This window comes from Puma concolor, chromosome A2, assembly GCF_028749965.1.
Source record: "Puma concolor isolate L17-30 chromosome A2, mPumCon1.1.hap2, whole genome shotgun sequence".
Classification (NCBI taxonomy): Eukaryota; Metazoa; Chordata; class Mammalia; order Carnivora; family Felidae; genus Puma; species Puma concolor.
The window spans coordinates 165432707-165459142 of record NC_141668.1 but is presented as its reverse complement, the minus strand read 5'-3'; the positions used below and the strand labels follow the sequence as shown (position 1 = coordinate 165459142).

At 42.9% G+C, this 26436-nt stretch overlaps 1 protein-coding gene and 1 long non-coding RNA gene across 2 annotated transcripts in view; one reads left to right on the top strand and one right to left on the bottom strand.

The window, feature by feature from the left end:
- The window catches only part of LOC147583799 (uncharacterized), a 50293-nt gene extending 32507 nt beyond the window's left edge, over positions 1 to 17786 (top strand). The window contains exons 3-4 of the long non-coding RNA XR_015242241.1: positions 16635 to 16750; positions 17116 to 17786. This is a non-coding gene — a long non-coding RNA (uncharacterized LOC147583799). The remainder of the gene's footprint in view (positions 1 to 16634; positions 16751 to 17115) is intronic.
- Positions 17787 to 18151: 365 nt separating this feature from the next.
- LOC147583798 (uncharacterized) overlaps positions 18152 to 26436 on the bottom strand; it is a 28721-nt gene continuing 20436 nt past the window's right edge. The window contains exons 5-7 of the mRNA XM_086681380.1: positions 22570 to 22665; positions 21839 to 21921; positions 18152 to 21357 (exon numbers count right to left, since the gene is read on the bottom strand). Coding sequence (XP_086537506.1) covers positions 20575 to 21357; positions 21839 to 21921; positions 22570 to 22665 — 962 coding nt within the window. The 3' untranslated portion in view covers positions 18152 to 20574. The remainder of the gene's footprint in view (positions 21358 to 21838; positions 21922 to 22569; positions 22666 to 26436) is intronic.

Genomic DNA, 26436 nt, shown 5'->3' with positions numbered 1-26436 from the left:
AAGATTGTATAAAGAAAATGTAAAATATAAAACTATACAAGGAACATCTGTCTACCATCTATGTATATCTAGCGTCTGTCCATCCATCCATCCATCCATCCATCCATCCATCACCTGTCTTCTGTCACCTTAGAAAAGAGAATAAAAATATGTTATTAGTGCTTAAAAAAATAGGCACTTGTGTACATTTAAATTAGGAATGATAAAAGTTTTAGATGCTACACACCAAAATATATATTAAAGTTTGGAAGGGAATAAATGGAGGAGGACTGAAAGGTGCATTCAACATTTGATCACAGGTACTTGTATCCTGGAATAGTTCATGGACTATGTATGCCCTTACACGCATGAAATCCTGTCCCCAAATGCAGCCAAAAAGAGTGTGCATACACTACAAAATGCGTATTTCAAGCGATTCACTTCTTCACACAGCTTACAGCATTTTTATTATTTTTTTTAAAATAGTTTCCCCAATTGTCTTGTTTGTTCCCTGGTTTTTACATTTTATTTGATTAAGGATCTTTGTAAAATCCACAGTTTGCAACTGATTGATCTGTATGTGAAGTCTCTTCAATCTCCGTAGCTTGTTGGGGTGGGGGTGGAGAGGGATGATGATGATGATGATGATGATGATGATGTTAATTATTTCTAGAAGGAATGGGATTGTATGTCTTGCAGAGTTTTATACAGTTTGCATTTTGTTTATTGAAATTCCACGGTTTCACTTAACATTTCAGTCTGGCATTTGTTGTTCCAAGGGGAATAATAGTTGGAAATGAAGTCTTGATCGGGTTCATGTTCTGTTTTACAGAAAGATGCATTCTAAGGTGGTTTTGTGAGCATCCATCAGCAGGCAACTGTTATCTTGGAAGAATCTATTTTTGAAGTTAACAAGCACTCTTATCTTCCATGGATCCAGTATCATTAGTAGTTGCAAATAGTGATATTCAAGTTATATTATCCTGTCATTTATTACACGGAGCTCTTATACTGTTCTTTATGCCTTCAACCTTCCATAGTAGAAACATAAATTTTAGCATAAATTTGAGTTAACATTTCAACTGTTTGAACGTATTTGTAAAAAAGCAGGTAGGATAGGAAGTTGCCTACAATTCGGAGCCACAAGCTGGCAAATTAACCGGCATCTGGGTGCCTCTCCAAAGATAAAGCCAGGAACGCCTGTAGGAGGAAATTATCGTGAGAAGTAATGAAAAAGACCAGAGAACCAGCTGCAGGATGAGAGGCTACGGAGATAGTTTTTATGAGGCGGGAATTTGCTGCAGCCTGCCAGTGGGCCGGAGCTGGAATTATGGCTGAGGAAGCAGAAAGGAAGCTGTTTAGGGACCTACCTACTCTCCCCTTGCCCACTGCGTGCTTTCCAGGGAAATTAAATTCTTGCCTCTAGCTGTGGACTTTGGTGGAGGCTGTTGTGAAAAACAGCAGTTGATGAAAGTGTTGTCTCTTGAAATTTGAAAAGAGGATAAGGCCCGGATCTCTACTTAACTCCCATCTCCCAGGGCAAAGCTGTGGCATCTGATGAGGGTGTGCACATGGGGGCACCACAGGGCCAAGATCCAGGAGCAAGAGCTGTGCTAGAAGAGAGAGGGGTGAACAATGAAGGACTGCAGTTGCCCAAGATAGGACTTTATTAAAAAAAAAAAAAAGATGTTTATTTGAGAGAGCGAGCGAGCATGAACAGGGAAGGGGCAGATACAGAATCCGAAGCAGGCTCCTGGCTCTGAGCTGTCAGCACAGAGCCGGATGTGGGGCTCGAACTCAGGAGCTGTGAGACCATGACCTGAGCAGGTCTGCCGCCCAACCGACTGAGCAACTGAGCCACCCAGGCGCCCCTCAAGATAGGACTTTAAAATGATTCTAAGCAGGGGCACCTGGATGGCCTTGAACTTTGGCTCAGGTCATGATCTCAGAGTTCGTAGGTTTGAGCCCCACCTTGGGCTCTGTGCTGAGAGCTCAGAATCTGGAGCCTGCTTTAAGATTCTGTCTCTCCCTCTCTCGCTGTCCCTCACCGGCTCGTGCTCTGTCTCTCAAAAATAAATAAATGTTAAAGAACAAAACTATTCTAAGCGTAAAACCTTGGTATGTAGCTCAGAAAATAGCTAGTCTAGGTCATTGGTGGCCACGAGAGAACAAATTTGTACCCCAGTGGACATTTGTCAATGACCGAAGACATTTGTCCTTGTCAAAGAGTTGAAGGAAGAGGACCCAATTTGTCTTTGTCTCAAAGTTAGGCGGAAGAGGACTGGTCCTGGCCTCTAGCCGGTGGAGGCCAGTATTCTCAAACATCCTACAAAGCAGTCACCCAGCCCCAAATGTCCGTAGTGCCGGGACTGAGAATACCAAGCCAAGGCCAAGGGTTAAAACACCAGCTCTGCTCAATGCAAACGTTGACGAAGCCCGCAGCAAGGGCCCTAAGAGACAGAAGCTGGGACAGGTAACGGCCACCTCGCCCAAGACGGCGTTGGTGTTGGAAGTGGACAGACGGTCAGGAGTGGGACCACAATCTGTCTCGGACCCGGGGTCTCCTCCCAGACCCCCCGGCCGGCTGGCGTGGGGCCCCTGGCACGCCGGCCGGCTTTCCCCAGGGGCTGGGTCGCGGGCGCAGGGCGGGCCAGAGGCTGCACCCCGGGGCGGCAGTCTCCGTCGTCCGCGGATCAGCGTCAGACCCCACGGGGTGATCGAGCCCGGAGGGGTCAGGCCGGGCGGGGTCCGCGCGTCCTCGTCGCGGGCGGAGAACATGCTGCGGCATCGGATCGAAGGGCAGCAGCAGAGAGAAGGGCAGCGGGAGGACGGCATCCAGGACCCCTGCGCGCGGCGCCCCAGGAAGGCCCGGGGACCGGCCTCCAGGGCTGGGACCGGCCTCCAGGGCTCCTCCCGCCCGGCACAGCCGCCCGTTCTCCGCCACCCTCGCCTCGGCCTCGCGCTCCTGTGCCGCCAGCCTCTCCCCTTTCTGCCCCACCCCCGCGACCTGTCTGTTCTTCCCCGTGAGGCCCCGGCTCGGCGCCCTCCGCCACTTCTGCTCTGCCCGGTACCCACCTCCCCCTTCGGCGGACCTCGGCTCCTTCCGCCCGCCTTCGACTCCTTTCGTATAACGCCGCCTCGCCGCCTCTCCCGCTCCTCCGTTCCGCTCCTTCCGTCGGGCTCTCGCCGCCTCGCCTCTGCATTCCGGTTTCGCGGCCACGGTTCGGCTCTTTCCGCCTCTCTCCGCCACCCTGGGCTCTGGCGGACTGTCACTGTCGGGTCGGGTTCTTGTGTCTGTAGGGAGACGTTGTTCAGATTCAAGGCCCAGTCATAGAGGTGTGGGAGCGCCACTTCCCACATCCTGGCTAGTAACATAATGAACTTGAAAAATGAAAAGAGGAATCTCCGTATTTTACTTCGTAGTTTTCTTTTGAAGGGTTGTTGGGAATCATCTCGTCTGTTGAGACTGTTCTGTGTTTTCTGTGAGCTCTGTTCCAGCATTTACCTATTTCTCCAATGGATTCTTGGTCTTTTTCTTTGGTTTGGTAAGATCTCTAATATTAATAAATTAGCTCTTGGTGATGAGTTGCCAACATTTTCCTTTCCTTTTTTTTTTTTTTTTTTTTGGCCTCAAGTTGTTGCCATGCAGATTTTTAAAAATGAAATCAAATGTATTAATTTTTGTTTCTTCTTGCTTTATGTATAGTTTAAAAAGACCATGTCTCCTTTGAGATTATATATAAAATATTTATGCCTTGGTTTCTTCTAGGACTTTAATCGCTTCCCATTTTCACATCAAATCAAATAAAATGCTCATTTCACAGACCAACTAGTGGTTCTGACATGATTTTTTATTTTATTTTTTTTAATATATGAAATTTATTGTCAAATTGGTTTCCATACAACACCCAGTGCTCATCCCAAAAGGTGCCCTCCTCAATACCCATCACCCACCCTCCCCTCCCTCCCACCCCCATCAACCCTCAGTTTGTTCTCAGTTTTTAAGAGTCTCTTATGCTTTGGCTCTCTCCCACTCTAACCTCTTTTTTTTTTTTCCTTCCCCTCCCCCATGGGTTCCTGTTAAGTTTCTCAGGATCCACATAACAGTGAAACCATATGGTATCTGTCTTTCTCTGTATGGCTTATTTCACTTAGCATCACACTCTCCAGTTCCATCCACGTTGCTACAAAGGGCCATATTTCATTCTTTCTCATTGCCATGTAGTACTCCATTGTGTATATAAACCACAATTTCTTTATCCATTCATCAGTTGATGGACATTTAGGCTCTTTCCATAATTTGGCTATTGTTGAGAGTGCTGCTATACACATTGGGGTACAAGTGCCCCTATGCATCAGCACTCCTGTATCCCTTGGGTAACTTCCTAGCAGTGCTATTGCTGGGTCATAGGGTAGGTCTATTTTTAATTTTCTGAGGAACCTCCACACTGTTCTGCAGAGTGGCTGCACCAATTTGCATTCCCACCAACAGTGCAAGAGGGTTCCCGTTTCTCCACATCCTCTCCAGCATCTATAGTCTCCTGATTTGTTCATTTTGGCCACTCTGACTGGCGTGAGGTGATATCTGGGTGTGGTTTTGATTTCTATTTCCCAGATGAGCGACGTTGAGCATCTTTTCATGTGCCTGTTGGCCATCCGGATGTCTTCTTTAGAGAAGTGTCTATTCATGTTTTCTGCCCATTTCTTCACTGGGTTATTTGTTTTTCGGGTGTGGAGTTTGGTGAGCTCTTTATAGATTTTGGATACTAGCCCTTTGTCTGATATGTCATTTGCACATATCCTTTCCCATTCTGTTGGTTGCCTTTTAGTTTTGTTGGTTGTTTCCTTTGCTGTGCAGAAGCTTATTATCTTCATAAGGTCCCAGTAGTTCATTTTTGCCTTTAATTCCCTTGCCTTTGGGGATGTGTCAAGTAAGAAATTGCAACGGCTGAGGTCAGAGAGGTCTTTTCCTGCTTTCTCCTCTAGGGTTTTGATGGTTTCCTGTCTCACATTCAGGTCCTGCATCCATTTTGCATTTATTTTTGTGAATGGTGTGAGAAAGTGGTCTAGTTTCAATCTTCTGCATGTTGCTGTCCAGTTCTCCCAGCAACATTTGTTAAAGAGACTGTCTTCTGTTGGATGTTCTTTCCTGCTTTGTCAAAGATTAGTTGGCCATACATTTGTGGGTCTAGTTCTGGGGTTTCTATTCTGTTCCATTGATCTATGTGTCTGTTTTTGTGCCAATACCGTGCTGTCTTGATGATTACAGCTTTGTAGTAGAGGCTAAAGTCTGAGATTGTGATGCCTCCTGCTTTGGTCTTCTTCAGAATTACTTTGGCTATTCGGGGCCTTTTGTGGTTCCATGTGAATTTTAGGACTGCTTGTTCTAGTTTCGAGAAGAATGCTGGTGCAATTTTGATTGGGATTGCATTGAATGTGTAGATTGCTTTGGGTAGTATTGACATTTTGACAATATTTATTCTTCCAATCCATGAGCATGGGATGTTTTTCCATTTCTTTATATCTTCTTCAATTCCCTTCATAAGCTTTCTATAGTTTGCAGCATACAGATCTTTTACATCTTCGGTTAGGTTTATTCCTAGGTATTTTATGTTTCTTGGTGCAATTGTGAATGGGATCAGTTTCTTTATTTGTCTTTCTGTTGCTTCATTATTAGTGTATAAGAATGCAACTGATTTCTGTACATTGCTTTTGTATTCTGCAACTTTGCTGAATTCGTGTATCAGTTCTAGCAGACTTTTGGTGGAGTCTATTGGATTTTCCATGTATAATATCATGTCATCTGCAAAAAGTGAAAGCTTGACTTCATCTTTGCCAATTTTGATGCCTTTGATTTCATTTTGTTGTCTGATTGCTGATGCTAGAACTTCCAACACTGTGTTAAACAACAGCGGTGAAAGTGGACATCCCTGTCGTGTTCCTGATGTCAGGGAAATCTCTCAGTTTTTCCCCATTGAGGATGATATTAGCTGTGGGCTTTTCATAAATGGCTTTTATGATATTTAAGTATGTTCCTTCTATCCTGACTTTCTCGAGGGTTTTTATTAAGAAACGATGCTGAATTTTGTCACGCCTTTTCTGCATCGATTGACAGGATCATATGGTTCTTATCTTTTCTTTTATTAATGTGATGTATCACATTGATTGATTTGCGAATGTTGAACCAGCCCTGCAGCCCAGGAATGAATCCCACTTGATCGTGGTGAATAATTCTTTTCATATGCTGTTGAATTCGATTTGCTAGTATCTTGTTGAGAAGTTTTGCATCCATATTCATCAGGGATATTGGCCTGTAGTTCTCTTTTTTTGCTGGGTCTCTGTCTGGTTTGGGAATCAAAGTAATGCTGGCTTCATAGAATGAGTCTGGAAGTTTTCCTTCCCTTTCTATTTTTTGGAACAGCTTGAGAAGGATAGGTATTATTTCTGCTTTAAACTTCTGGTAGAACTCCCCAGGGAAGCCATCTGGTCCTGGACTCTCATTTGTTGGGAGATTTTTGATAACTGCTTCAATTTCTTCGCTGGTTATGGGTCTGTTCAAGCTTTCTGTTTCCTCCTGATCGAGTTTTGGAAGTGTGTGGGTGTTTAGGAATTTGTCCATTTCTTCCAGGTTGTCCAGTTTGTTGGCATATAATTTTTCATAGTATTCCCTGATAATTGCTTGTATTTCTGAGGGATTGGTTGTAGTCATTCCATTTTCATTCATGATTTTATCTATTTGGGTCCTCTCTCTTTTCTTTTTGAGAAGCCTGGCTAGCGGTTTATCAATTTTGTTTATTTTTTCAAAAAAACAACTCTTGGTTTTGTTGATCTGCTCTACAGTTTTTTTAGATTCTATATTGTTTATTTCTGCTCTGATCTTTATTATTTCTCTTCTTCTGCTGGGTTTAGGCTGTCTTTGCTGTTCTGCTTCTATTCCCTTTAGGTGTGCTGTTAGATTTTGTATTTGGGATTTTTCTTGTTTCTTGAGATAGGCCTGAGGATTGCAATGTATTTTCCTCTCAGGACTGCCTTTGCTGCATCCCAAAGCGTTTGGATTGTTGTATTTTCATTTTTGTTTGTTTCCATATATTTTTTAATTTCTTCTCTAATTGTCTGGTTGACCCACTCATTCTTTAGTAGGGTGTTCTTTAACCCCCATGCTTTTGGAGGGTTTCCAGACTTTTCCTGTGGTTGATTTCAAGTTTCATAGCATTGTGGTCTGAAAGTATGCATGGTATGATTTCAATTCTTGTACACTTATGAAGGGCTGTTTTGTGACCCAGTATGTGATCTGTCTTGGAGAATGTTCCATGTGCACTCGAGAAGCAAGTATATTCTGTTGCTTTGGGATGCAGAGTTCTAAATATATCTGTCAAGTCCATATGATCCAATGTATCATTCAGGGCCCTTGTTTCTTTATTGACCATGTGTCTAGATGATCTATCCATTTCTGTAAGTGGAGTGTTAAAGTCCCTGGCAATCACCACATTCTTGTCAATAAGGTTGCTTATGTTTGTGAGTAATTGTTTTATATATTTGGGGGCTCCTGTATTCGGTGCATAGACATTTATAATTGTTAGCTCTTCCTGATGGATAGACCCTGTAATTATTATATAATGCCCTTCTTCATCTCTTGTTACAGCCTTTAATTTAAAGTCTAGTTTGTCTGATATAACTATGGCTACTCCAGCTTTCTTTTGACTTCCAGTAGCATGATAAATAGTTCTCCATCCCCTCACTCTCAATCTGAAGGTGTCCTCAGGTCTAAAATGAGTCTCTTGTAGACAGCAAATAGATGGGTCTTGTTTTTTTTATCCATTGTGATACCCTATGACTTTTGGTTGGTGCATTTAGTCCATTTACATTCAGTGTTATTATAGAAAGATATGGGTTTAGAGTCATTGTGATGTCTGTATGTTTTATGTTTGTAGCAATGTCTCTGGTACGTTGTCTCACAGGATCCCCCTTAGGATCTCTTGTAGGGCTGGTTTAGTGGTGACGAATTCCTTTAGTTTTTGTTTGTTTGGGAAGACCTTTATCTCTCCTTCTGTTCTAAATGACAGACTTGCTGGATAAAGGATTCTCGGCTGCATATTTTTTCTGTTCATCACATTGAAGATCTCCTGCCATTCCTTTCTGGCCTGCCAAGTTTCAGTAGAGAGATCGGTCACGAGTCTTATAGGTCTCCCTTTATATGGTAGAGCACGTTTATCCCTTGTTGCTTTCAGAATTTTCTCTTTATCCTTGTATTTTTCCAGTTTCACTATGATCTGTCGTGCAGAAGATCGATTCAAGTTATGTCTGAAGGGAGTTCTCTGTGCCTCTTGGATTTCAATGCCTTTTCCTTTCCCAGATCAGGGAAGTTCTCAGCTATTATTTCTTCAAGTACACCTTCAGCACCTTTCCCTCTCTCTTCCTCCTCTGGAATACCAATTATGCGTAGATTATTTCTCTTTAGTACATCACTTAGTTCTCTAATTTTCCCCTCATACTCCTGGATTCTTTTTATCTCTCTTTTTCTCAGCTTCCTCTTTTTCCATAATTTTATCTTCTCGTTCACCTATTCTCTCCTCTGCCTCTTCAATCCGAGACGTGGTTGTTTCCATTTTATCTTGCAGCTCGTTTATAGCATTTTTTTTGCTCCTCCTGACTATTCCTTAGTCCCTTGATCTCTGTAGCAATAGATTCTCTGCTGTCCTCTATACTGTTTTCAAGAGATTCTTTTGAGGGGAATTCTTCCGTTTGGTCATTTTGGATAGTCCCTGGAGTGGTGCGGAACTGCGGGGCACTTCCCCTATGCTGTCTTGAATAACTCACGTTGGTGGGCAGGGCCACAGTCAGGCCTGATGTCTGCCCCCAGCCCACTGCTGGGGCCACAGTCAGACTGGTGTGACTTCTTTTCCCCTCTCCTAGGGGTGGGATTCACTGTGGGGTGGCATGGCCTGTCTGGGCTACTTGCACACTGCCAGGCTTGTGGTGCTGGGGATCTGGTGTATTAGCTGGGGTGGATCAGCAAGGTGCACGGGGGCGGGAGGGGCAGGCTCAGCTTGCTTCTCCTTCGGTGATCCGCTTCGGGAGGGGCCCCTCTTCCCTGGGCCTCTCGTCTGCGCTTGGCTCTGGAGACTCTGTTCTGCTAGTCCTCTGGTGGTTTTCTGGGTTATTTAGGCAGGTGTAGTTGGAATCTAAGTGATCAGAAGGATGTGGTGAGCCCAGCGTCCTCCTACACCGCCATCTTCCCCAGGTCCCCCTGACATGATTTTTTAAAACAATCCATTTTTCCTTTAGTGACTTAGCACATCACCTGTGCCCAATTTATTATGAAAAAATTTCAAGTATGGGGATGATTTGAAAGAGTTTTACAGTGAACACTCGTGTTGTGGGCTGAATTCTGTCCCCTCACGTTCACATGTTGAAGCCCAAATCACTGGCACCTCCTCACATGACCATATTCTGAGGTTGAGCCTTTCAAGAATTAAGGTTAAATGAGGCCATTAGGGTGTCCTTATGAGGAGAGGAGATTAAAACATATGGACCAAGAGATGGCAGGAGCACACACACTCAGAGGGATGACCACCAAGCAAGAGGGTGGTCATCTGCAAGCCAAGGAGAGAAGCCTCAGAAGAAGCCAACTTTGCTGGCATCTTGAGCTTGGACTTCCAGAACTGTGGGAAAGTAAATTTCTGTTGCTTAAGTCCCCCAGTCTGTGGTGTTTTGTTTAGGCGGTCCTAATGAACTAATATCCACCCCTAGATTCTACAGCATTTTTCTATACTTGCTTTGCTACTTTCATTCCTCTATCATCCCTCAATCCACCATTAAAAAAAAAAGAAGGCGGGGGTGGGTGCCTGGGTAGCTCAGTTGGTTAAACATCTGACTTCGGCTCAGGTCATGATCTCACGGTTCGAGCCCCACATCGGGCTGTGTGCTGACAGCTTGGAGCCTGGAGCCTGCTTTGGATTCTGTGTCTCCTTCTCTCTCTGCCCCTCCCCAGATCACACTCTGTCTCTGTCTCTCTCTCTCAAAAATAAATACACATTAACAAAAATTAAAAAAAAAAAAAAACATGTTGAAGTAGGTTGCAGACAGCAGTAGACTTCATCCCCAAACATTTTAGCACACAGAGTTCAAAAATCAGGGCTGGGAGATCTTTCAACGCAGCTTGGTGAATGGCTAGCTCTTTGCCGCTGAGTTGGTTCTTCTCACGTGGATATCTCCCTGGGGTTGCTTGGGTACCTTCATGGGATGGCTGATGGCTTCCCCCATAGAGGAAGCAACCTAGGAGACTAAGGAGGGAGCTCCACTGTGTTTTAGGACATAGCCCCAGATATGACATACTGTCACTTCTGTAATGTTGTGTTGCTCACTTGGGTCACGTCTGATTCAGTGTGGGAGGAGACCGCACAGGGCATGGGTACCAAGTGCAAGGACCCTTGGTGGCCATCTTGGAGGCTAGCAGATGCACCCACCTCTCCTCTAGGCCACTTCTCTTCGTCAGCCCAGAATTTCTTTGTTCTGCTCATTTTTCTCCCGAGAGCCTGGTTTCTGGTCATTGTAGCTGTTTGGAGCCTCATGAATTCATACGTGGCATTGGACCAACTTAGAAGGTCTCCTTTCTTCCTTTACTTCTTTTACTCCTCTCCCCTCTCTATCCCTCTCAGCCTTGACCCCAGCTCCAGCCTTTCTGATTCACTAGTGCCTCTTTGCGGAGATGATCTGAGGGTCAGCTGGGAATGGGTCCGCTAGGGCAGGAAATGTTGGAGGAAGTTTTGCTTCCTGAGCTCCTGTCTCTTGGATAATGAGAGCTTGGGGTCTCTGCTGGCTTATCAGGACTACGATTGCCTTCCTTCTTCTTCTTTTTAATGTTTATTGATTATGAGAGAGAGAGAGAGAAGGGTAGAGAGGGAGTGGGAGGGAAAGAGGGAGAAAGAGAAGGGGAGAGGGGCAGAGGGAGGGGGAGGGAAAGAAGGAGGGAGGGAGAGAGAGAGAAAGGAGGGGATATGGGAGGAGGGAGGGAGAGAGAGAGAAAGGAGGGGATATGGGAGGAGGGAGGGAGGGAGGCAGAGAGGGGAGAGAGAGAGAGAGAGAGAGAGAGAGAGAGAGAGACACCTAGCAGGCTCCACACTGAGTATGAAGCTTTATGCAGGGTTCAATCGCATGACTGTGATGTCATGACCCGAGCTGAAATCAAGAGTCGGACACTTAACCAACTGAGCCACCCAGGTGCCCTGATTGTCTTCCTTGTTCTGAGACGGGTCCTCAACATTCCCTAAGACGAGGGACATTTGGTTTGATGGGGCTCTACCTATCCACTATAACTTGGGGACAGAGATCTCTGTATTGCACGAAGAGGCTGAGAAGTTACCTGCTGGGGCTCAGATGATTCTGTGCTTGGGATAAAGGAGGGTCCCCACAGGGGCAGTCATCTCATGCTGGGGGGACTTGAGGGATTTATACTGTGGGCTTCCCTCCTCATTCGGTTGAGGGTGCTGCTTGCTGACCCTTCCATCAACTTTATTTTGTGACCATGGGAATAGATGCAGTTTTCTGGGACTGCCTGACACCTATGTTGGAGAACCTGGAGTCTTGCCTGTTGAAACTGGTATTGCTTCCCTTGGGGGAGACGGGTTGCTCTTTGCTGGGGATATTCGTCTACCTGGTCTGGGGGAGTCAAGGGAGGCAAGCTGTGACTCGTGCTGAGTGAGAATGGTGGGGCATTTGCTGGGGCTCCTGTCTCCTTTCGTGTGTGGGGATTACAAGTTGCTTTTTGGGATTTCCATCATCACGAATCTTGGAGGGATAGGGGGGAATCACTTGTTGAGACTTGTATCATCAGATGAAACCCTCATGATGCTGGAGGTAACTGGGAAGTATGAGGCTGGGGCTCCTATTGTCTCTGGTGTCAGGGGACTCACTGCCTGCCTGGGGATCCCATTTTTCAAGTGTTTGGTGCGACAGGGAGGGGCCATGAAGAGGTTCCATGGTCTCTAATGTGAGGAGGGAATCAGGGGGATATTTGCATGGGATTCCATGTATCTCTAGTGATGGGGACTAGAGGAGTCTTTTTATATAGGTCATTCTTATCCAGTTTGGGGGTAGAACAAGAAGAGTCACTTTCTGGGTCTCCCCTTGCCTGTACTGTTGGTAGAGACTGGGGGGGGTGGTCAGTGGACTGGGACTCCCCACTGCCTAGTGTTGAGCAGCTGAAGGAGTCACTGCTGGGGCTGCCGTCGCTTCTAGAATTAAAGCTACTGAAGGGGGTACTTGGAGTTCCTCTCGTTCCTAGTTTTGAGGGGACTGGGGGGGGGCTTGCTTGCTCAGACCCCATCATTTGTGTTTGGGTAATGACAGTTGATATCTGAGGTCCCGTTGTCTCTAGTCCTGGGATGGAACTGGTGGTCCTCGGCTAGGGCGTCTGTCGTCTTGCCTGGGATGTCGACCGTGAGCAGCACTTGCTGGGGTTCCCATAATGTTTGGTCTTGTGGGGGCGGACTGGGAGCTCTCTTGCAGCGGCTTACATCATCTCTAGCTTTGGGCAATCAGTTCAATGTGTTTTAAAAGTATTTTATTTTGAAAAAGTTTAGGCTTACATAAAAGTTGTGAAACTATACAGGGTTGTTTTACACAGTCAACATACATTTATATTTACTTACATTTTGTCTCCTGCTGATCTTGATTCTTGGAGTTATTTGTCTTCACGTGAACTGATTTCCCTTAACCTGAAAACTCTCTTTAGTTTTTCTTGAGGTGCAGTTCTGCCGTTATTTCAGCTTTTGCTTTTTTAACCCCCCTCCCCCCCCCCCCCCCGGTTGGAACACGTCTTCCATTTTCTGCATTTTCAAAGAATATTTTTCTTAGGTCATTGAGTTTTACATTCGTGGTTAATACCCTACCCCCCCCCCCCCCCATTCAACCCTTTGGATGTTGGATGTTATTTTTTTGCTTCCATAGTTTCTTTTGAAAAATCGTCAGTCTTACTGTTGCTCCTTTGAAGGCAACATGTCCTTTCTTCAGTTGGTTTGAAGATTTGCAGCTTGTCTTTCTTTTTCTACAATTTTTTCACGTTTTCTCCATTTTTAAAAAACATATTATTCATAGTTGTTTTGAAGTCCTTGTCTGTTAACTCCAATATCTGGTCTCTGGGCCTGCTCCTATGGATTTCTATATTCTTCTTCTTTTTTTAATGTTTATTTTTGAAAGAGAGACAGAGACAGAGACAGAGTGAGAGTGGGGGAGGGGCAGAAAGAGAGAGGGAGACACAGAGTCCAGGCTCGGAGCTGTCAGCACAGAGCCCGATGCGGGGCTCAAACTCACAAACTGTGAGATCATGACCTGAGCCAAAGTCAGACGTTTAACTGAGCCACCCAGGTGCCCCTAGATTTCTATATTCTTAATTGACAACATCTTCCTGCAGACTTTGCGTGTCTATTGCTCTTGTTTGCTGGATCTTGTGAACAATATACTTGGTAGAGGTTCTTAATTATGGTACCTTCCTCTAAAGATTAGGTTTCGTTATGGCAGGCAGTTATGGTACTAATAGGCCACCTTGAGCCTCTGAAGTCTAGATTTTAGCCTCTAAAAGCACAGATCTATTTCAGTTTTGCACTGACTTCTAAGATGCAGTCCTTACTTGTAGTGCATGGTACTTACTGTCAGGGTGTGACATTTGTAGGGGCATAATTAAAAACCTTTCTTTTTTTCCCTCTTTTTCTTTCTCTTTTTTCTTTCCTTCCCTCCCTCCCTGTTTCTTTTCCTTTCTTCCTCCCTCTTTTCTCTTTTTTCTTTTCCTTTCCCTTCCCTTCCTCTCCCCTCATCTTCCCTTTCCTTCTCCTGTCTCTTTCTCTCTTTTCTTCTCTCATCATTCCACTCCAGATGGGTCCAAAAACCAACCTCCAACTACTGGCATGTATGATCTCTGAATTTTCTGCACAATCTTCAGCTTTCTCTAGCTACTCTCTTCTAAGCCTCCTACAGTCTTTCTCTGTACATGCACAGCTTAGGTGTTATTTAAGGACCTGAGGGGAATTTTTAGGAAGATTTTTGGGGCTTCTTCTTTGTCAACCTTTATGTTACATGAAAAGAAATTCAGACATTTTAGGATCAGGTTCTATATTCCCTGTGACAGCCCCCTATTTCTCCAAAGAGCGCTGTTTTTTGTTTTTTGTTTGTTTTTTGTTTTTTTTTTTTAAGAATATTACTTTAGAAATCAAGATCTCAGTGGGTGATATTCTCATTGCTACTAGGCCTCCTGAGCTGATAGGCCTTGAAAATACATGTAAGTGTACTATCCTATGCACATGCGTGTGCGCGCACACAAACACCTATCCAACCACCTATCAAAAAGCATGAATTCATACTGATACCTCCAATTCCAATCCACTCCAACGCCACAGTGTTTATTCTAGCCTTCTCTCTTTCCTTGTTTGCAACCTATCTCTTTGAGAGTAAGAAACTGGCTTTCATAATCTACCACATATTTACTTGTTCAACTCTAGTACACACATAAAGTAGTTTCACAATCGCTAATCCACACCATTGTAAGAAACCCATTTTCATCCAGAGGATTTCCAGACAGTTCTTTTCGTAGTCAGCCTTACATCTCTTGTCAAAATATACAGTTTTCCAGAGTAAATTTGGTTTTCTTCCTTGTGATTATGTTATTCATTTGTATAGTTAGGCTCCTGTATTATAGTTTATTCTATTTTGCATTCCCTCTGCTACCTGGTAGATTTTTTTAACCGACAGTAATAGTCACTCTTTATGCTGTCTAGTTCTATGGGTTTTGGCAAGCGTCTAGAGTTGTGTCCATCAACACAGCCACGAGAGAACAATTCCATCACTCCCAAATTCCTTTCAGTTGCCCCTTTGTAGTCATTCCCCCCTCTCTCTTACTCCTTGTCCCTGAAAACCACTGATTTGTTGTCCTTCCCTACAGTTTTGCCTTTTACTAAATGTCATACAATGTAATCATACAAGAAATGGCTTGTCATATCTGGCTTCTTTCACTTAGCAAAATAAATCAAGTTGAGGCAGAAGCTGCATACAGTTCAATGTACGTATCTTGAGTGTCTCATTCAATACATTTTGACAATTGCATATACTTATGTAACCTACACTCCCATTGAGATATAGAACATTATCCTCACTCCATGAAGTTCCTTCCTGTCACATCTCAGTGTGTTTATTTTTTTTTTTTTTAACGTTTATTTATTTTTGGGACAGAGAGAGACAGAGCATGAACGGGGGAGGGGCAGAGAGAGAGGGAGACACAGAATCGGAAACAGGCTCCAGGCTCTGAGCCATCAGCCCAGAGCCTGACGCGGGGCTCGAACTCAGGGACCGCGAGATCGTGACCTGGTTGAAGTCGGACGCTTAACCGACTGCGCCACCCAGGCGCCCCCACATCTCAGTGTGTTTAGATACAACCACCATTCTGATTTTTTTTCCTATCACAGATTTTTTTTTTTTTTTTTTTTTTTTTTTTTTTTTTGCTATTCTTGGAATTTAGAGTCTCATATAATATTTACTCTTTTTTTGTGTGTGGCTTATTTTGCTCAGTACATTCCTATGATGTTTCAATTAGGTTATAATAAAAGATAAAATAATGTTTCCTATATATATACACCAGAAGCCCCACAAATGCTGTACATATGTTAACTAATTGAATACTTAATACAAGTCTACAAAGTAGGCCTTCTATCATTTCTATTTGACAGATGAAGAAATAAAACTTTGGGACAAGAAGTTTGTCACTTGCTTGAGGTAACCATCTCTAAAGGAGAGAACCAAGATTGGGCAGAACAAGAGACTGAACTCTGGTAAGGTCAAAACAGAGATGACAGTTGCTCTCACGGGGAGTTCCAGGGCTGAGGTGGCCTTTCAGGGTATCACAAATCGAGGCAAAGGAATCTGGGCATTTGCACTCCCCGTAGGAACCAGTCATTGGAAGTGGGCTACCCTGGGGTGGGGGCGGACTTAGCCTTAGGTGTGGTACTTTCCTTTGGCCCAAGAGAATTCCTGAGAGCATGGTGGCACAAGCCATTAGAACACTTCCAGCAGCGGGGGCATGAGTGCCTTAAAGAGTCCTGAAAGAAGGATCTGAGAAATATACCACCGTCTCCATTATGGCGCAACACTTAGGCCACTCAGATGCACTTGCTTCTTGGAAGTGAACGCACACGGGATTCTGGTTAGTCCTCTTGCTTGGAGAAATTTACAAGAGGAAGATCGGTGAACAAATTACAGATCGCTCTCGACAGCAGCTTTTCGCGGTGCTGCAACTGATACTTAACCGCCACACTTCTACCATCCCATCCTCCATTCCCTTCACCCATAACTATGACCTCTGCTGGACTTGGAGGGCTGGTCTGGATCCTCACCCCTGAGGAGTCTGAACATCTGGCCAATAGGCCCTTCTCAGGATACAGCTGCTACATTTATTTATCAAAAACAAACAAAAACCTGGGGTAAGAGACATGCCAAAGGATTGCCTGAGTGCCAAATGTCCTCTGCCCTTACTGTGTAACAGAAGCCCCACATCAGCTGGCATAGGGTTACCTATGCAATCATAAAGCTCCATGGGACCCTTACTTTGCTGGTAAAAAGCCCTCTGGTAACTCGGGCTTTTAGGTTAATTATTTTTGTGATTTCCTCCCAAGAGTCCCCTGACCTACCTTATATGAAGAACACGTGTGAAGGCAACTGTTCTAGACTACGGGTGGGAGCATCCGTGCTTTGACAATACCCAGATGGTACAGCGGCTGCTACAATTCAGGTATGTGAACTTTCTACGCAGGTGACTGACAAAAGTAGATTCTGAGAAGCAAACGGGGTGAAAAGTTCTGAATAGCTTCCATTTGCCCCAGTGGACCCACTTTCTCTACCTTTGAGTCTAGTAACATTAATCAATATGAACTACATCAGTGGGATTCCTTGCCTTGTGGCCTTTGGTTGGGTTTGGTCAATGGGGACCCTAGGCATAAAATCAGAAGGATGAAAGAAGGGGACGTCTAGCTCTATTTCTTGCAGAACGTGGAGCTGGATACTACCCCCGACCCCCTCCCCCCAGCTCCTGGAATGCAGTTCTTTCCTCTCTTGTCTGTGGATTTCAGTAATTGTTCCCTTCTCTTATCCTTTCAGGGGTAGGGATGTTAATAGAGTCCTGGCCTTACCCGCTACTGGGTACCAACGACTTCTTGTGGTTTTCCTCCATCCTGTCCACAACTCTGTGAGTAGCCTCTTTATGGAAACTCTACTTGAAGTGTCCTAGTCTGTGTCAGTTGCTTCCTGCTGGGACTCTGACTGGCATGCCAGCTCATTCAAAGTATAAGAAAAAGTCCTAATGGGACAATAAAATCCAACAAGATCAAGATCCACCACGTCTCTGACCACATCATCCTCTAGCACACCCTCACTACACCCCCAGCTCGTTCTATGCTCATCTCGTTGGCTGCTCTGCGGCGGGACTTTGCATGCCAAGCCTGCTCTTGCCACACACATTGACTCACTGTCCCAACTTGTTAAGGTCTCTGCTCAAGTGTCCCTTGGCTAAGAGGCCTTCCCTTCCTATTTTATATACAACGGTAAGATCCCAATCCCCCCTTAACTATTTTATCATGCTTTGCTTTTCTGATCAACACTTAAAATAGCAAGTCTTATTGATTTTTCTATAATCTGTCTTCCCCCATTAGAATGTAAGTGCTTCAATAGCAAAACGTACATTTCATGCATTGCTATAAACACCAGTGTCTCAAACAGGGCCTGGCATATAGAATATACTCAGTAGATAGACTAGTGGTTAAGAGCACGGATGGGGTTCAAACCTGGGCTCTACTATTTACTAGCCAGTGAGTTCAGGCAAGTTACCAGTATATCATGTTAGTTTTCTCATCTGTAAAATGGGAATAATAATAGTACATACTTCTTAAGCTTATACTGAGTACTTAATAAGTTCATATTTTCATAAGGCATTCAGAAAAGTGCCTCAGCTATAGGAAGGGCTACATAAATGTTTAGTCATTTATTAATGTACTGAAATACTTCATTATAAAAAAAATGACCCCTACACAAAAAGGAACAATTCACAAGGAAAAAAAAAACTAATCCTGAATGTATTTAGTTATACATCCAAATATATAAAGAAAAAAATGACAGAAATGAAAAAAAAAAAAACCCGTTAATCCATATCCTTAGAAGACTTTAATAGACATCTACCACTAAATAAGTTTGAGGACAAAAACCTGAATGTACATACTATATCTGAAAACACAATTAACTTGAGTTAATGGGCACATAGTCTACATCGAAAACTTAGAGAATATACATTATTTTCAAAGAAACATGGAACACTTATCAAATGGGACCAACTAATAGGTTTCCTAGTTAGATATTGCATTCGGCTGGACATGAACAGACCACCACCTCAAAAACAAACCCCCCGAGAATAAGACTTTGGCTTCAACCAGTTAGAGGTTACTTTTAATCATGTAAGGAGTAGTCTGGGCATAAGCAGTCCAGAGCTGAGACCGCCAATCAGAGGTCCAGGGGGAGCCCATGTCACTGTCATTTTGTGCTGCACTATGGTGTCTGGCATCACGATCAAAATAGAGCACTTCCGACTCTTGGCCTTGAGTCGACTTTCAAGAGAAAGCACGGGTAAGACGAACAGGATACAGGTGGGGAACGAGCCAGATGGTGTTCTCCCCAGTGACTTCTACCTACTCCTCATGGTCAGCAGAGCCAAGCAATACCTCTCTGGGCCTCAGAGAAGCCTTATAAGTTGCGCATTTTTAATCCTCATTGACAACTTGAATGACAACGAAAACATTTTTTACGTAATGAGTGGGGGACGATGGGCATTGGGAAAGAAGCTAAACAAAATGCCATACTAGAGGAGAAAGATAAAAAACAATCAGCATCGTAAAGTCCGCTTACCTGACAAAAATGCCATTAAACTAGAAAAAGTATATAGTAAATACGGTCTAATTTCCACTAATGATAAACTAATTCACTCAGGAGATATTCAGAAATGTCTTTTTGGATATGCTATGTACTGATGTTTTTAAAGAGTAAATTAGAGTTAACATGTTACATACAAAACTATGGAACATAATTTAAGGTTTATTTTAGGTATGGCTATAGACGTGTTTATACTAAAACAAAAAGACTGAAAATTAACGAACTAGTGGCCCGATCTTAGGACGAGATAAAGGTAAACCCACACTCAAAATCAATAATTTCCATTGCCAGTTTAACTTATTTTGTGGCCCCTCAGTAAAGAGCTGAGGCATCACTTTTCTAGGGTTTCCCTACAATGTGAGTTCTCACAAACCAACAAAGAATCACTGAAAGATTTTTTCCAAATTGATACACTCACAACTTTTGCCTCCAAAGAAAACTTCCTATTTTTCCTAATGTAAGAGGTATCATCAAAGGCGTTCCCTCAGTCTTTATATTCACAAGTGTCTTTGCAGTGAATTCTCAGTTTCCTAAGGAATGTGGAAAAATGACTTTCCAGTACTGATGACATTCGAAGGGAATTTCTCTCCAGAATAAACCCTCGTGTCTCTTAAAAACTGAGAGAACATTCGAGGCTTTCCCACAGTAATTGTATTCGGAATCTCTCCCCATCTTTCGCTCAGTAATGCAAACGCTTGTGCTGAAGGGTTTCCCACATTCCTTTTAGGATTCCTCTGTAGTGATTTCTCACATGTGCTCTATGGGATGAGTGTCGCTGAAGGCTTTTGCATTCTGAGGATAGTCTTAAGGTTTTTCCCTTAGTGTGAACTGTTATGTGACTCCCTAGAGATATCACTGAAGGCTTTCCTATAGCTACTGCGCTCCTCAGGTTTCTCTCCACACATAATCTTTTGTGCACATTAGGGTGAGTTTGAGCTGAAAGCTTACCACAAAGATTGCACTCATGAGGTTTCTCTCCAGAGGGAATTGACTTAAGTTACCGAGGGCTACTTCATATACAGTAGATTGGCAGAATGAGAGTCTGCTAAAGGCTTTTCTTCACTGATTTCATGGAAACTCCTCAGATGGTTCCTTATGATCTGTCTCCTAATATATATATATATATACCCTGTGTTGTTTCTTCCCACTCTGTAAGCAATACAGTACGGAAGAAATGATAGTATGTCCTCCTGAGGATGGGTCAAAAAAGACAATGTGGCTTCTGCATTAGCTCTCCTGTAGATCAAATGCTTTGGGAGGAACCTGATGCTACATCATGAAGATACTTGGCCCTCTGGAGAGTGAAGTAATGAAGATTCTCTGCCAACAACTGGCATTAACTTGCTAGACATGTGAGTGAGCCATTCTGGAAGCAGATTCTGTATCAGTAAAGACTCCAATGATTGTGGCTCCAGCAGACATCTTGATTTCACCTCATGACAGATTCTGTGCCAGGACTACACAGCTAAGTTGCTTCCAGATTCCCGACCTACAGAAATTATAATAAATGTATGATGTTTGAAGCCACTATGTTTTGGAGGGAAAGTTGTTAGGCAGCAGCAGATAACTCACCCATCTAGTGAGTTACCGTCAGTTGTCTGAGGGTTAAGAGATCAATGAATGCTTTCCTAATTACTGTACTCATATCCACCTATTATGAATTCTCTTGTGCACAGAAAGGTAAGAGTTAGTGGTGAAAGATTTTCCACAATGATTACATTCGTAGGGTTTCTCTCCAGTGTGAGTCCTCACGTGTTTCTTAACAGCGGAGAGATTATTGAATGCTTTCCCACAGTTACTGCATTCATAGGGTTTCTCCCCAGTGTGAATTCTCTTGTGCACAGTAAGAGAAAAGCTACTGCTGAAGGATTTTCCACACTGATCACACTCATAGGGTTTTTCTCCAGTATGAGTTCTCATGTGCTGGGTCAGATAGGAGCTCTTCCTAAAGGCTTTCCCACAGTCGTGGCACTCATAAGGTTTCTCCCCCGTATGAATACTATTATGCCCGGTGAGGGAGGACCTCGTGCTGAAGGCCTTCCCACACTGATTACATTCATGGTGATTCTCTCTTGTATGAATTCTCTTATGGCTTTTGAGGTTACAACTGGTGCGGAAGACGTGGAAACACTGATTACATTCGTAGGGTTTTTCTCCAGTGTGAATTCTCACGTGCAGCCTAAGGGATGAGGGATCATTGAAGGCTTTGCCACAGTCCGTGCACTCATAGGGCTTCTCCCCATTGTGTATCCTCTTGTGAATGGTCAGGTAGGATCTACTGCTGAAGGACTTGCCACACTGATTACAGTCATAGGGTTTTTCTCCAGTATGAATTCTCTTGTGCTGAGTGAGGTTAGATTTTGTGCTGAAGACTTTAAAGCACTGATTACATTCATTGACTTTCACTCCGAGATGATTTCTTTCCTGTTAAGAGATGAATGATAACTATCATTTATAGTATTTTTAATATTTAATGAATTTTATGTCATAGGAATTCTCTTTTTCAGGAATTCCGTTACATTATTACAATTGACATTTTGGCTATTTTCAGTGCTTGTATGTGGCTTCTGCCAAGTTTGAGCTGTTAGAAGTTAAAAAAGAAGGATGCTTTGCCACAAATCCTTATCATATTCACAGAGCATCTTCTGATAAACTTAAGACCACTTTATATTTCAACGATCAATATCGTAGTCACATTTAAGGAAATATTTACAAGTGGAAACTCCCAGCGAAGAAACAAGTTTGGAGCTAACTTACGGTTTTCTCCAAATTCACAACTTTTCACAGTATCTCTCCAGAGACAAAATTTCCTCATGTGTAAATGATACTATGACTGTTTACTTTGTGACTTTTCTAACTTACTTTCCTACTGTAAAAACCCAGAAATCAGCCAGGTTAGTCTTACCGCTTTAATACCATTGGAATGTTCTTTTCTAAAAACGTGCTTCTTAGGAGTTAACCACTTGACTTTAAATACAGTCTCCAAACCTGAAACAAATTGAAAAGAAATTTAAGTTGATGGAGGAAAGGAATAGTAAAGTACATACATGAGTAAAGGCAGACTCTGAGGGATCAGGGTTTTTGAAGAAGTTTGCCATGAAAGGGATGTGAGTATGAAAACTATAGGTATTAAAGGATTCTAGAAGGATTAAGACTGATCAGAGATTTACAAAAGAAGGGATTATCAGGAATGCAAAGTAGGAAGGAATTGGATAAAGTGTTCCCATGAGATTTAAACTTAAAAAGGAAAAGAAATGTATTAGCATTGTCCGATGACAGACAGCAGCTACACTTGTGGTGAGCACAGTATAACTTATAAACTTATCAAATCACTACGTTGTGCACCTGAAACTGATGTAACACTATATGTTAAGTACACTTCAAAGGAAAAGAGATACGTCTTTTTTCCGCCCCTCTGAGTCCAAGGTAACACATGAGATGTTGAACAGAAAGGTAAAAAGAAGGAACATACACGAAGAAGCTCATACCAAATGTTCTTGACCATCTCTGCCAGAAAAAAGGACATGTTACAAACTTTCCTGATTGACGTTTCCTGAATGTACTATTCCCATGCCCCAAATCACTGGCCAGACCTATTCAAGAAAACTCCTATCCGCCTGTCCACCTGGTGCTCACCTGGACAGGTCCCTGGAAGAATTCCTCGCTCCTGTGTCATCACTTTGTCTTCTTGCTCCAGCTGGGAGGTCAGACTGCGTTTATCAACATGACACCCTATTTGTGGAGAAAAGACACATGATGTAGGGGGACTGTGCAGGTGACAAGCAACTCCATGAAACTGGAGCCAACAATTCTGAAGATGAGCCAGTATGACTTCTGCAACAGTGGAGTAACCACGCATAAATTCTAATGGGTATAGTAACTCTCCAGAAACAAAAATTCAAGCATCCTCAATGTCCAGGTGACAGGATATAAACAGTCCCAAAGTCCATGTCCAAGTTTACATAACATACTTCAAAAGCTCTAAAGCTTTTAACCACAGAGAATATAAAGTCAGGGTAAGGAACAGCTATTCAGTTCACAGGGAAGGCATCAGACAGAAAGCTCCAGGAGGGTGGGGACCACGTCTGTCTCATTCATCACTACATTCCTAAACCCAGCACAGACCCAAGAACATCGAAGTGCCTCAGAAAGACTTGTGAGAAGTGACAACAGTGAAAATTAAGGGCTGTTAAACAAAAAGTCCATAACTCCACAAAAACAGTGACTAAACTGGGGAACACCATCAGAACCAACTTTATCAGAACTTTGGAAACTTATCAAAAGTTTACAGCAACTGGAAAATGTTTAATCAAAGACAACAACCAGCTGACATTTTAACTGACCCTTGTCTAATCTATTCACTGCTTTGGCTGTGACCTTGCAGATGACAGCCCACATTCCTAGTACTGCAGGGGGGACCTATTTATTGTCAAAGATCCGTGGTTGTCTGATTTGACTTTTCTGGCTTGCCTTTATCTTTTTTTTTAAATTTTTACTTTTTTTTTTTTTTTTTTTACTTTATAAACTTTTTCTTACACTTGTTTTTTCAATATATGAAATTTATTGTCAAATTGGTTTCCATATTGCCTTTATTTATCTAATCCCACTCTCCAAGGGCTGAGCTGTCTACCCACGAGGCATGTGCGGAACACACTGAAAGGCAAATATCTCAGCCATCACCACCAGAGGCAAGTGAAATAGTAGAGGAAAACAAAAAACTAACCAAGAAGCCTGGGAGGAAAACTATGGAATAAGATGTTTGGGGAATTTTTAAAAAATTTCCCTCATATTTCTTTGAATCTAGAAAGCCAGGGTTGGGCACACGGTCAGAAAAGACCTGAAATTGCATTAAGTCCTCAATTCTGGCTGACCTTCAGGTTCTGCACAAGCAGAAAGTAAAGATTATGGAGAGTTGCCAATTGCCTGCTGATTTTGAAGGTAGGCCCTGGACACCCACACAGAACACATCTGCAGAGACTACAGGTGTTTTAGTTTTTGTTCCAGGCCCCCAAGAAAATCTCTGACCAACCACTAGCTAACCACGAAACTAACATAACAGTCTTCAGGGACCACACGTGACAAATACAGATTACAAAATTAGTATAGAGATATCACTAAACATACATTCAACAAGCAACAATAACAAATTCTGGTGGTGGAGAGAAATCGGATTCCAGAATTGCTGTGTAATAATGTTCCAAATGTCCAGTTTTAACACTAAAAGTATGAGGCAGGCAAAGAAACAAAAATGAGTAGAAACTTCCCCGAAGGAAGCCCAAACATCAGACTCACTAGTCAAAGAATTTAAATGTTTTTTATTTAGTTTTTGAGAGAGTGTAAGCAGAAAGATCCGAACTGGGCTCTGCACTGACAGGCTGACTACAATGAGCCTGATGTGGGGCTCAAACTCACGAACCAAGAGATCATGACCTGAACTGAAGTCAGACGCTCAACCAACTGGGCCACCCAGGCGCCCCTCAAAGGATTTAAGTCAACTCTTTTAAGTATGCTCAAAGACCTAAAGAAAACCGTGACAATTCTGATGAACTAGAACCCATGTTAAAGAGACAGAAATCACAAAGAGAAACTACACAGAAATTTTGGAGTTGAAAAGTACAACTGAAATGAAAAGTTCACAAGAAAAGTTCAACAGCAGATGTGAGCAGGCAGAAGAAAGAATCAATAACCATGAAGACAGGATGATTTACATTACCTCCCTGGAAGAACAGAAAGAAAAAAGAAGGAAAAAAAATAAGAACAGAGCCCAAGAGACCTGTGGGATCCCATCAAACATACCAATATACACATCATGGGAATTCATTAAGTGGAGAAGAGAATGAGGTAGAAAGAATATTGGAAGAAATAAGGGCAAAAATTTCCCAAAATTTGACAAAGACACAAATGTACACAGCCAAGAAGCTTAAGAAGCCCCAAGTATAAGGTTACACTGAGAGGCACAGAGATCACGAGCACATCTGCCCTACAAGAAATGCTAATGGGAGACTTTCAGGCTGAAATGAAAGGATAATGGATATTAATGCAAATCCACATAAAGAAATAACCTGATAATTGAAAATACACAGGCCAATAGTAATTGGCTATTTTTGGTTTATAATGCTTATCTTTTTGGTTTGAAACTCTTTCTCTTACATGATTTAAAAGATAAATGCCTACACCAGTAATTGTAAATCTATGTTAATGGGCACACAAGGTATAAAGATGTAATTTGTGGCAAAACGAAAGCAGGTGTGTGTGTGTGTGTGTGTGTGCGCAGGTACATAAGAGCAAAAATTTTATATACTAGCAAAACAAAGTTGGTATTAAATCAAAATAGGCTGCTATGAATTAAAATGTTAATTGCCGGACTTTAAGCTGTATTACAAGCTGTCATCATCAAGAAAGTATGGCACTGGGATAAGAACAGACACTCAGATCAATGGAACAGAATAGAGAACCCAGAAATGGACCCACAAACGTATGGCCAACTAATCCCTGACAAAGCAGGAAAGAATATCCAGTGGAATAAAGACAGCCTCTTCAGCAAGTGGTGCTGGGAAAACTAGACAGCGACAGGCAGAAAAATGAAACTGGACCACTTTCTTACACCATACACAAAAATAAACTCAAAATGGATGAAAGACCTAAATGGAAGACAGGAAGGCATCAAAACCTGATGAGAAAGCAGGCAAAAACCTCTTTGATCTTGGCCGCAGCGACTTCTTACTCAACACGTCTCCAGAGGCAAGGGAAACAAAAGCAAAAATGAACTACTGGGACCTCATCAAAATGAAAAGCTCCTGCACAGCGAAGGAAACAATCTGCAAAACTAAAAGGCCACCGACAGAATGGGAGAAGAGAGCTGCAAATGACAGATCCGATAAAGGGTTAGTATCCAAAACCTATAAACAACTTCTCAAACTCAACACCCAAAAAACAAATAATCCAGTGAAGAAATGGGCAAAAGACATGAAGAGACACTTTTCCAAAGAAGACATCCAGATGGCCAACCGACACCTGAAAAAATGCTCAACATGACTCATCATCAGGGAAATAGAAATCAAAACCACAATGAGATACAACCTCACACCTGTCAGAATGGCTAACATTAACAACTCAGGCAACAACAGATGTTGGCGAGGATGTGGAGAAAGAGGATCTCTTCTGCACTGCTGGTGGGAATGCAAATTGGTGCAGCCACTCTGGAAAACAGTCTGGAGGTTCCCCCCCAAATTAAAAATAGAACTACCCTATGACCCAGCAATTGACTACTAGGTTTCTATCCAAGGGATACAGGTGTGCTATTTCGAAGGGACACATGCACCCCCATGTTTATAGCAGCACCATCAACAATAGCCAAAGCATGGAAAGAGCCCAAATGTCCATCGAGGGATGAATGGATAAAGATGTGATGTATATGTATATGTATATTTCACATTATATATATACCACACACACACACACACACACACACACACACACACATATATATATATACAAAATGGA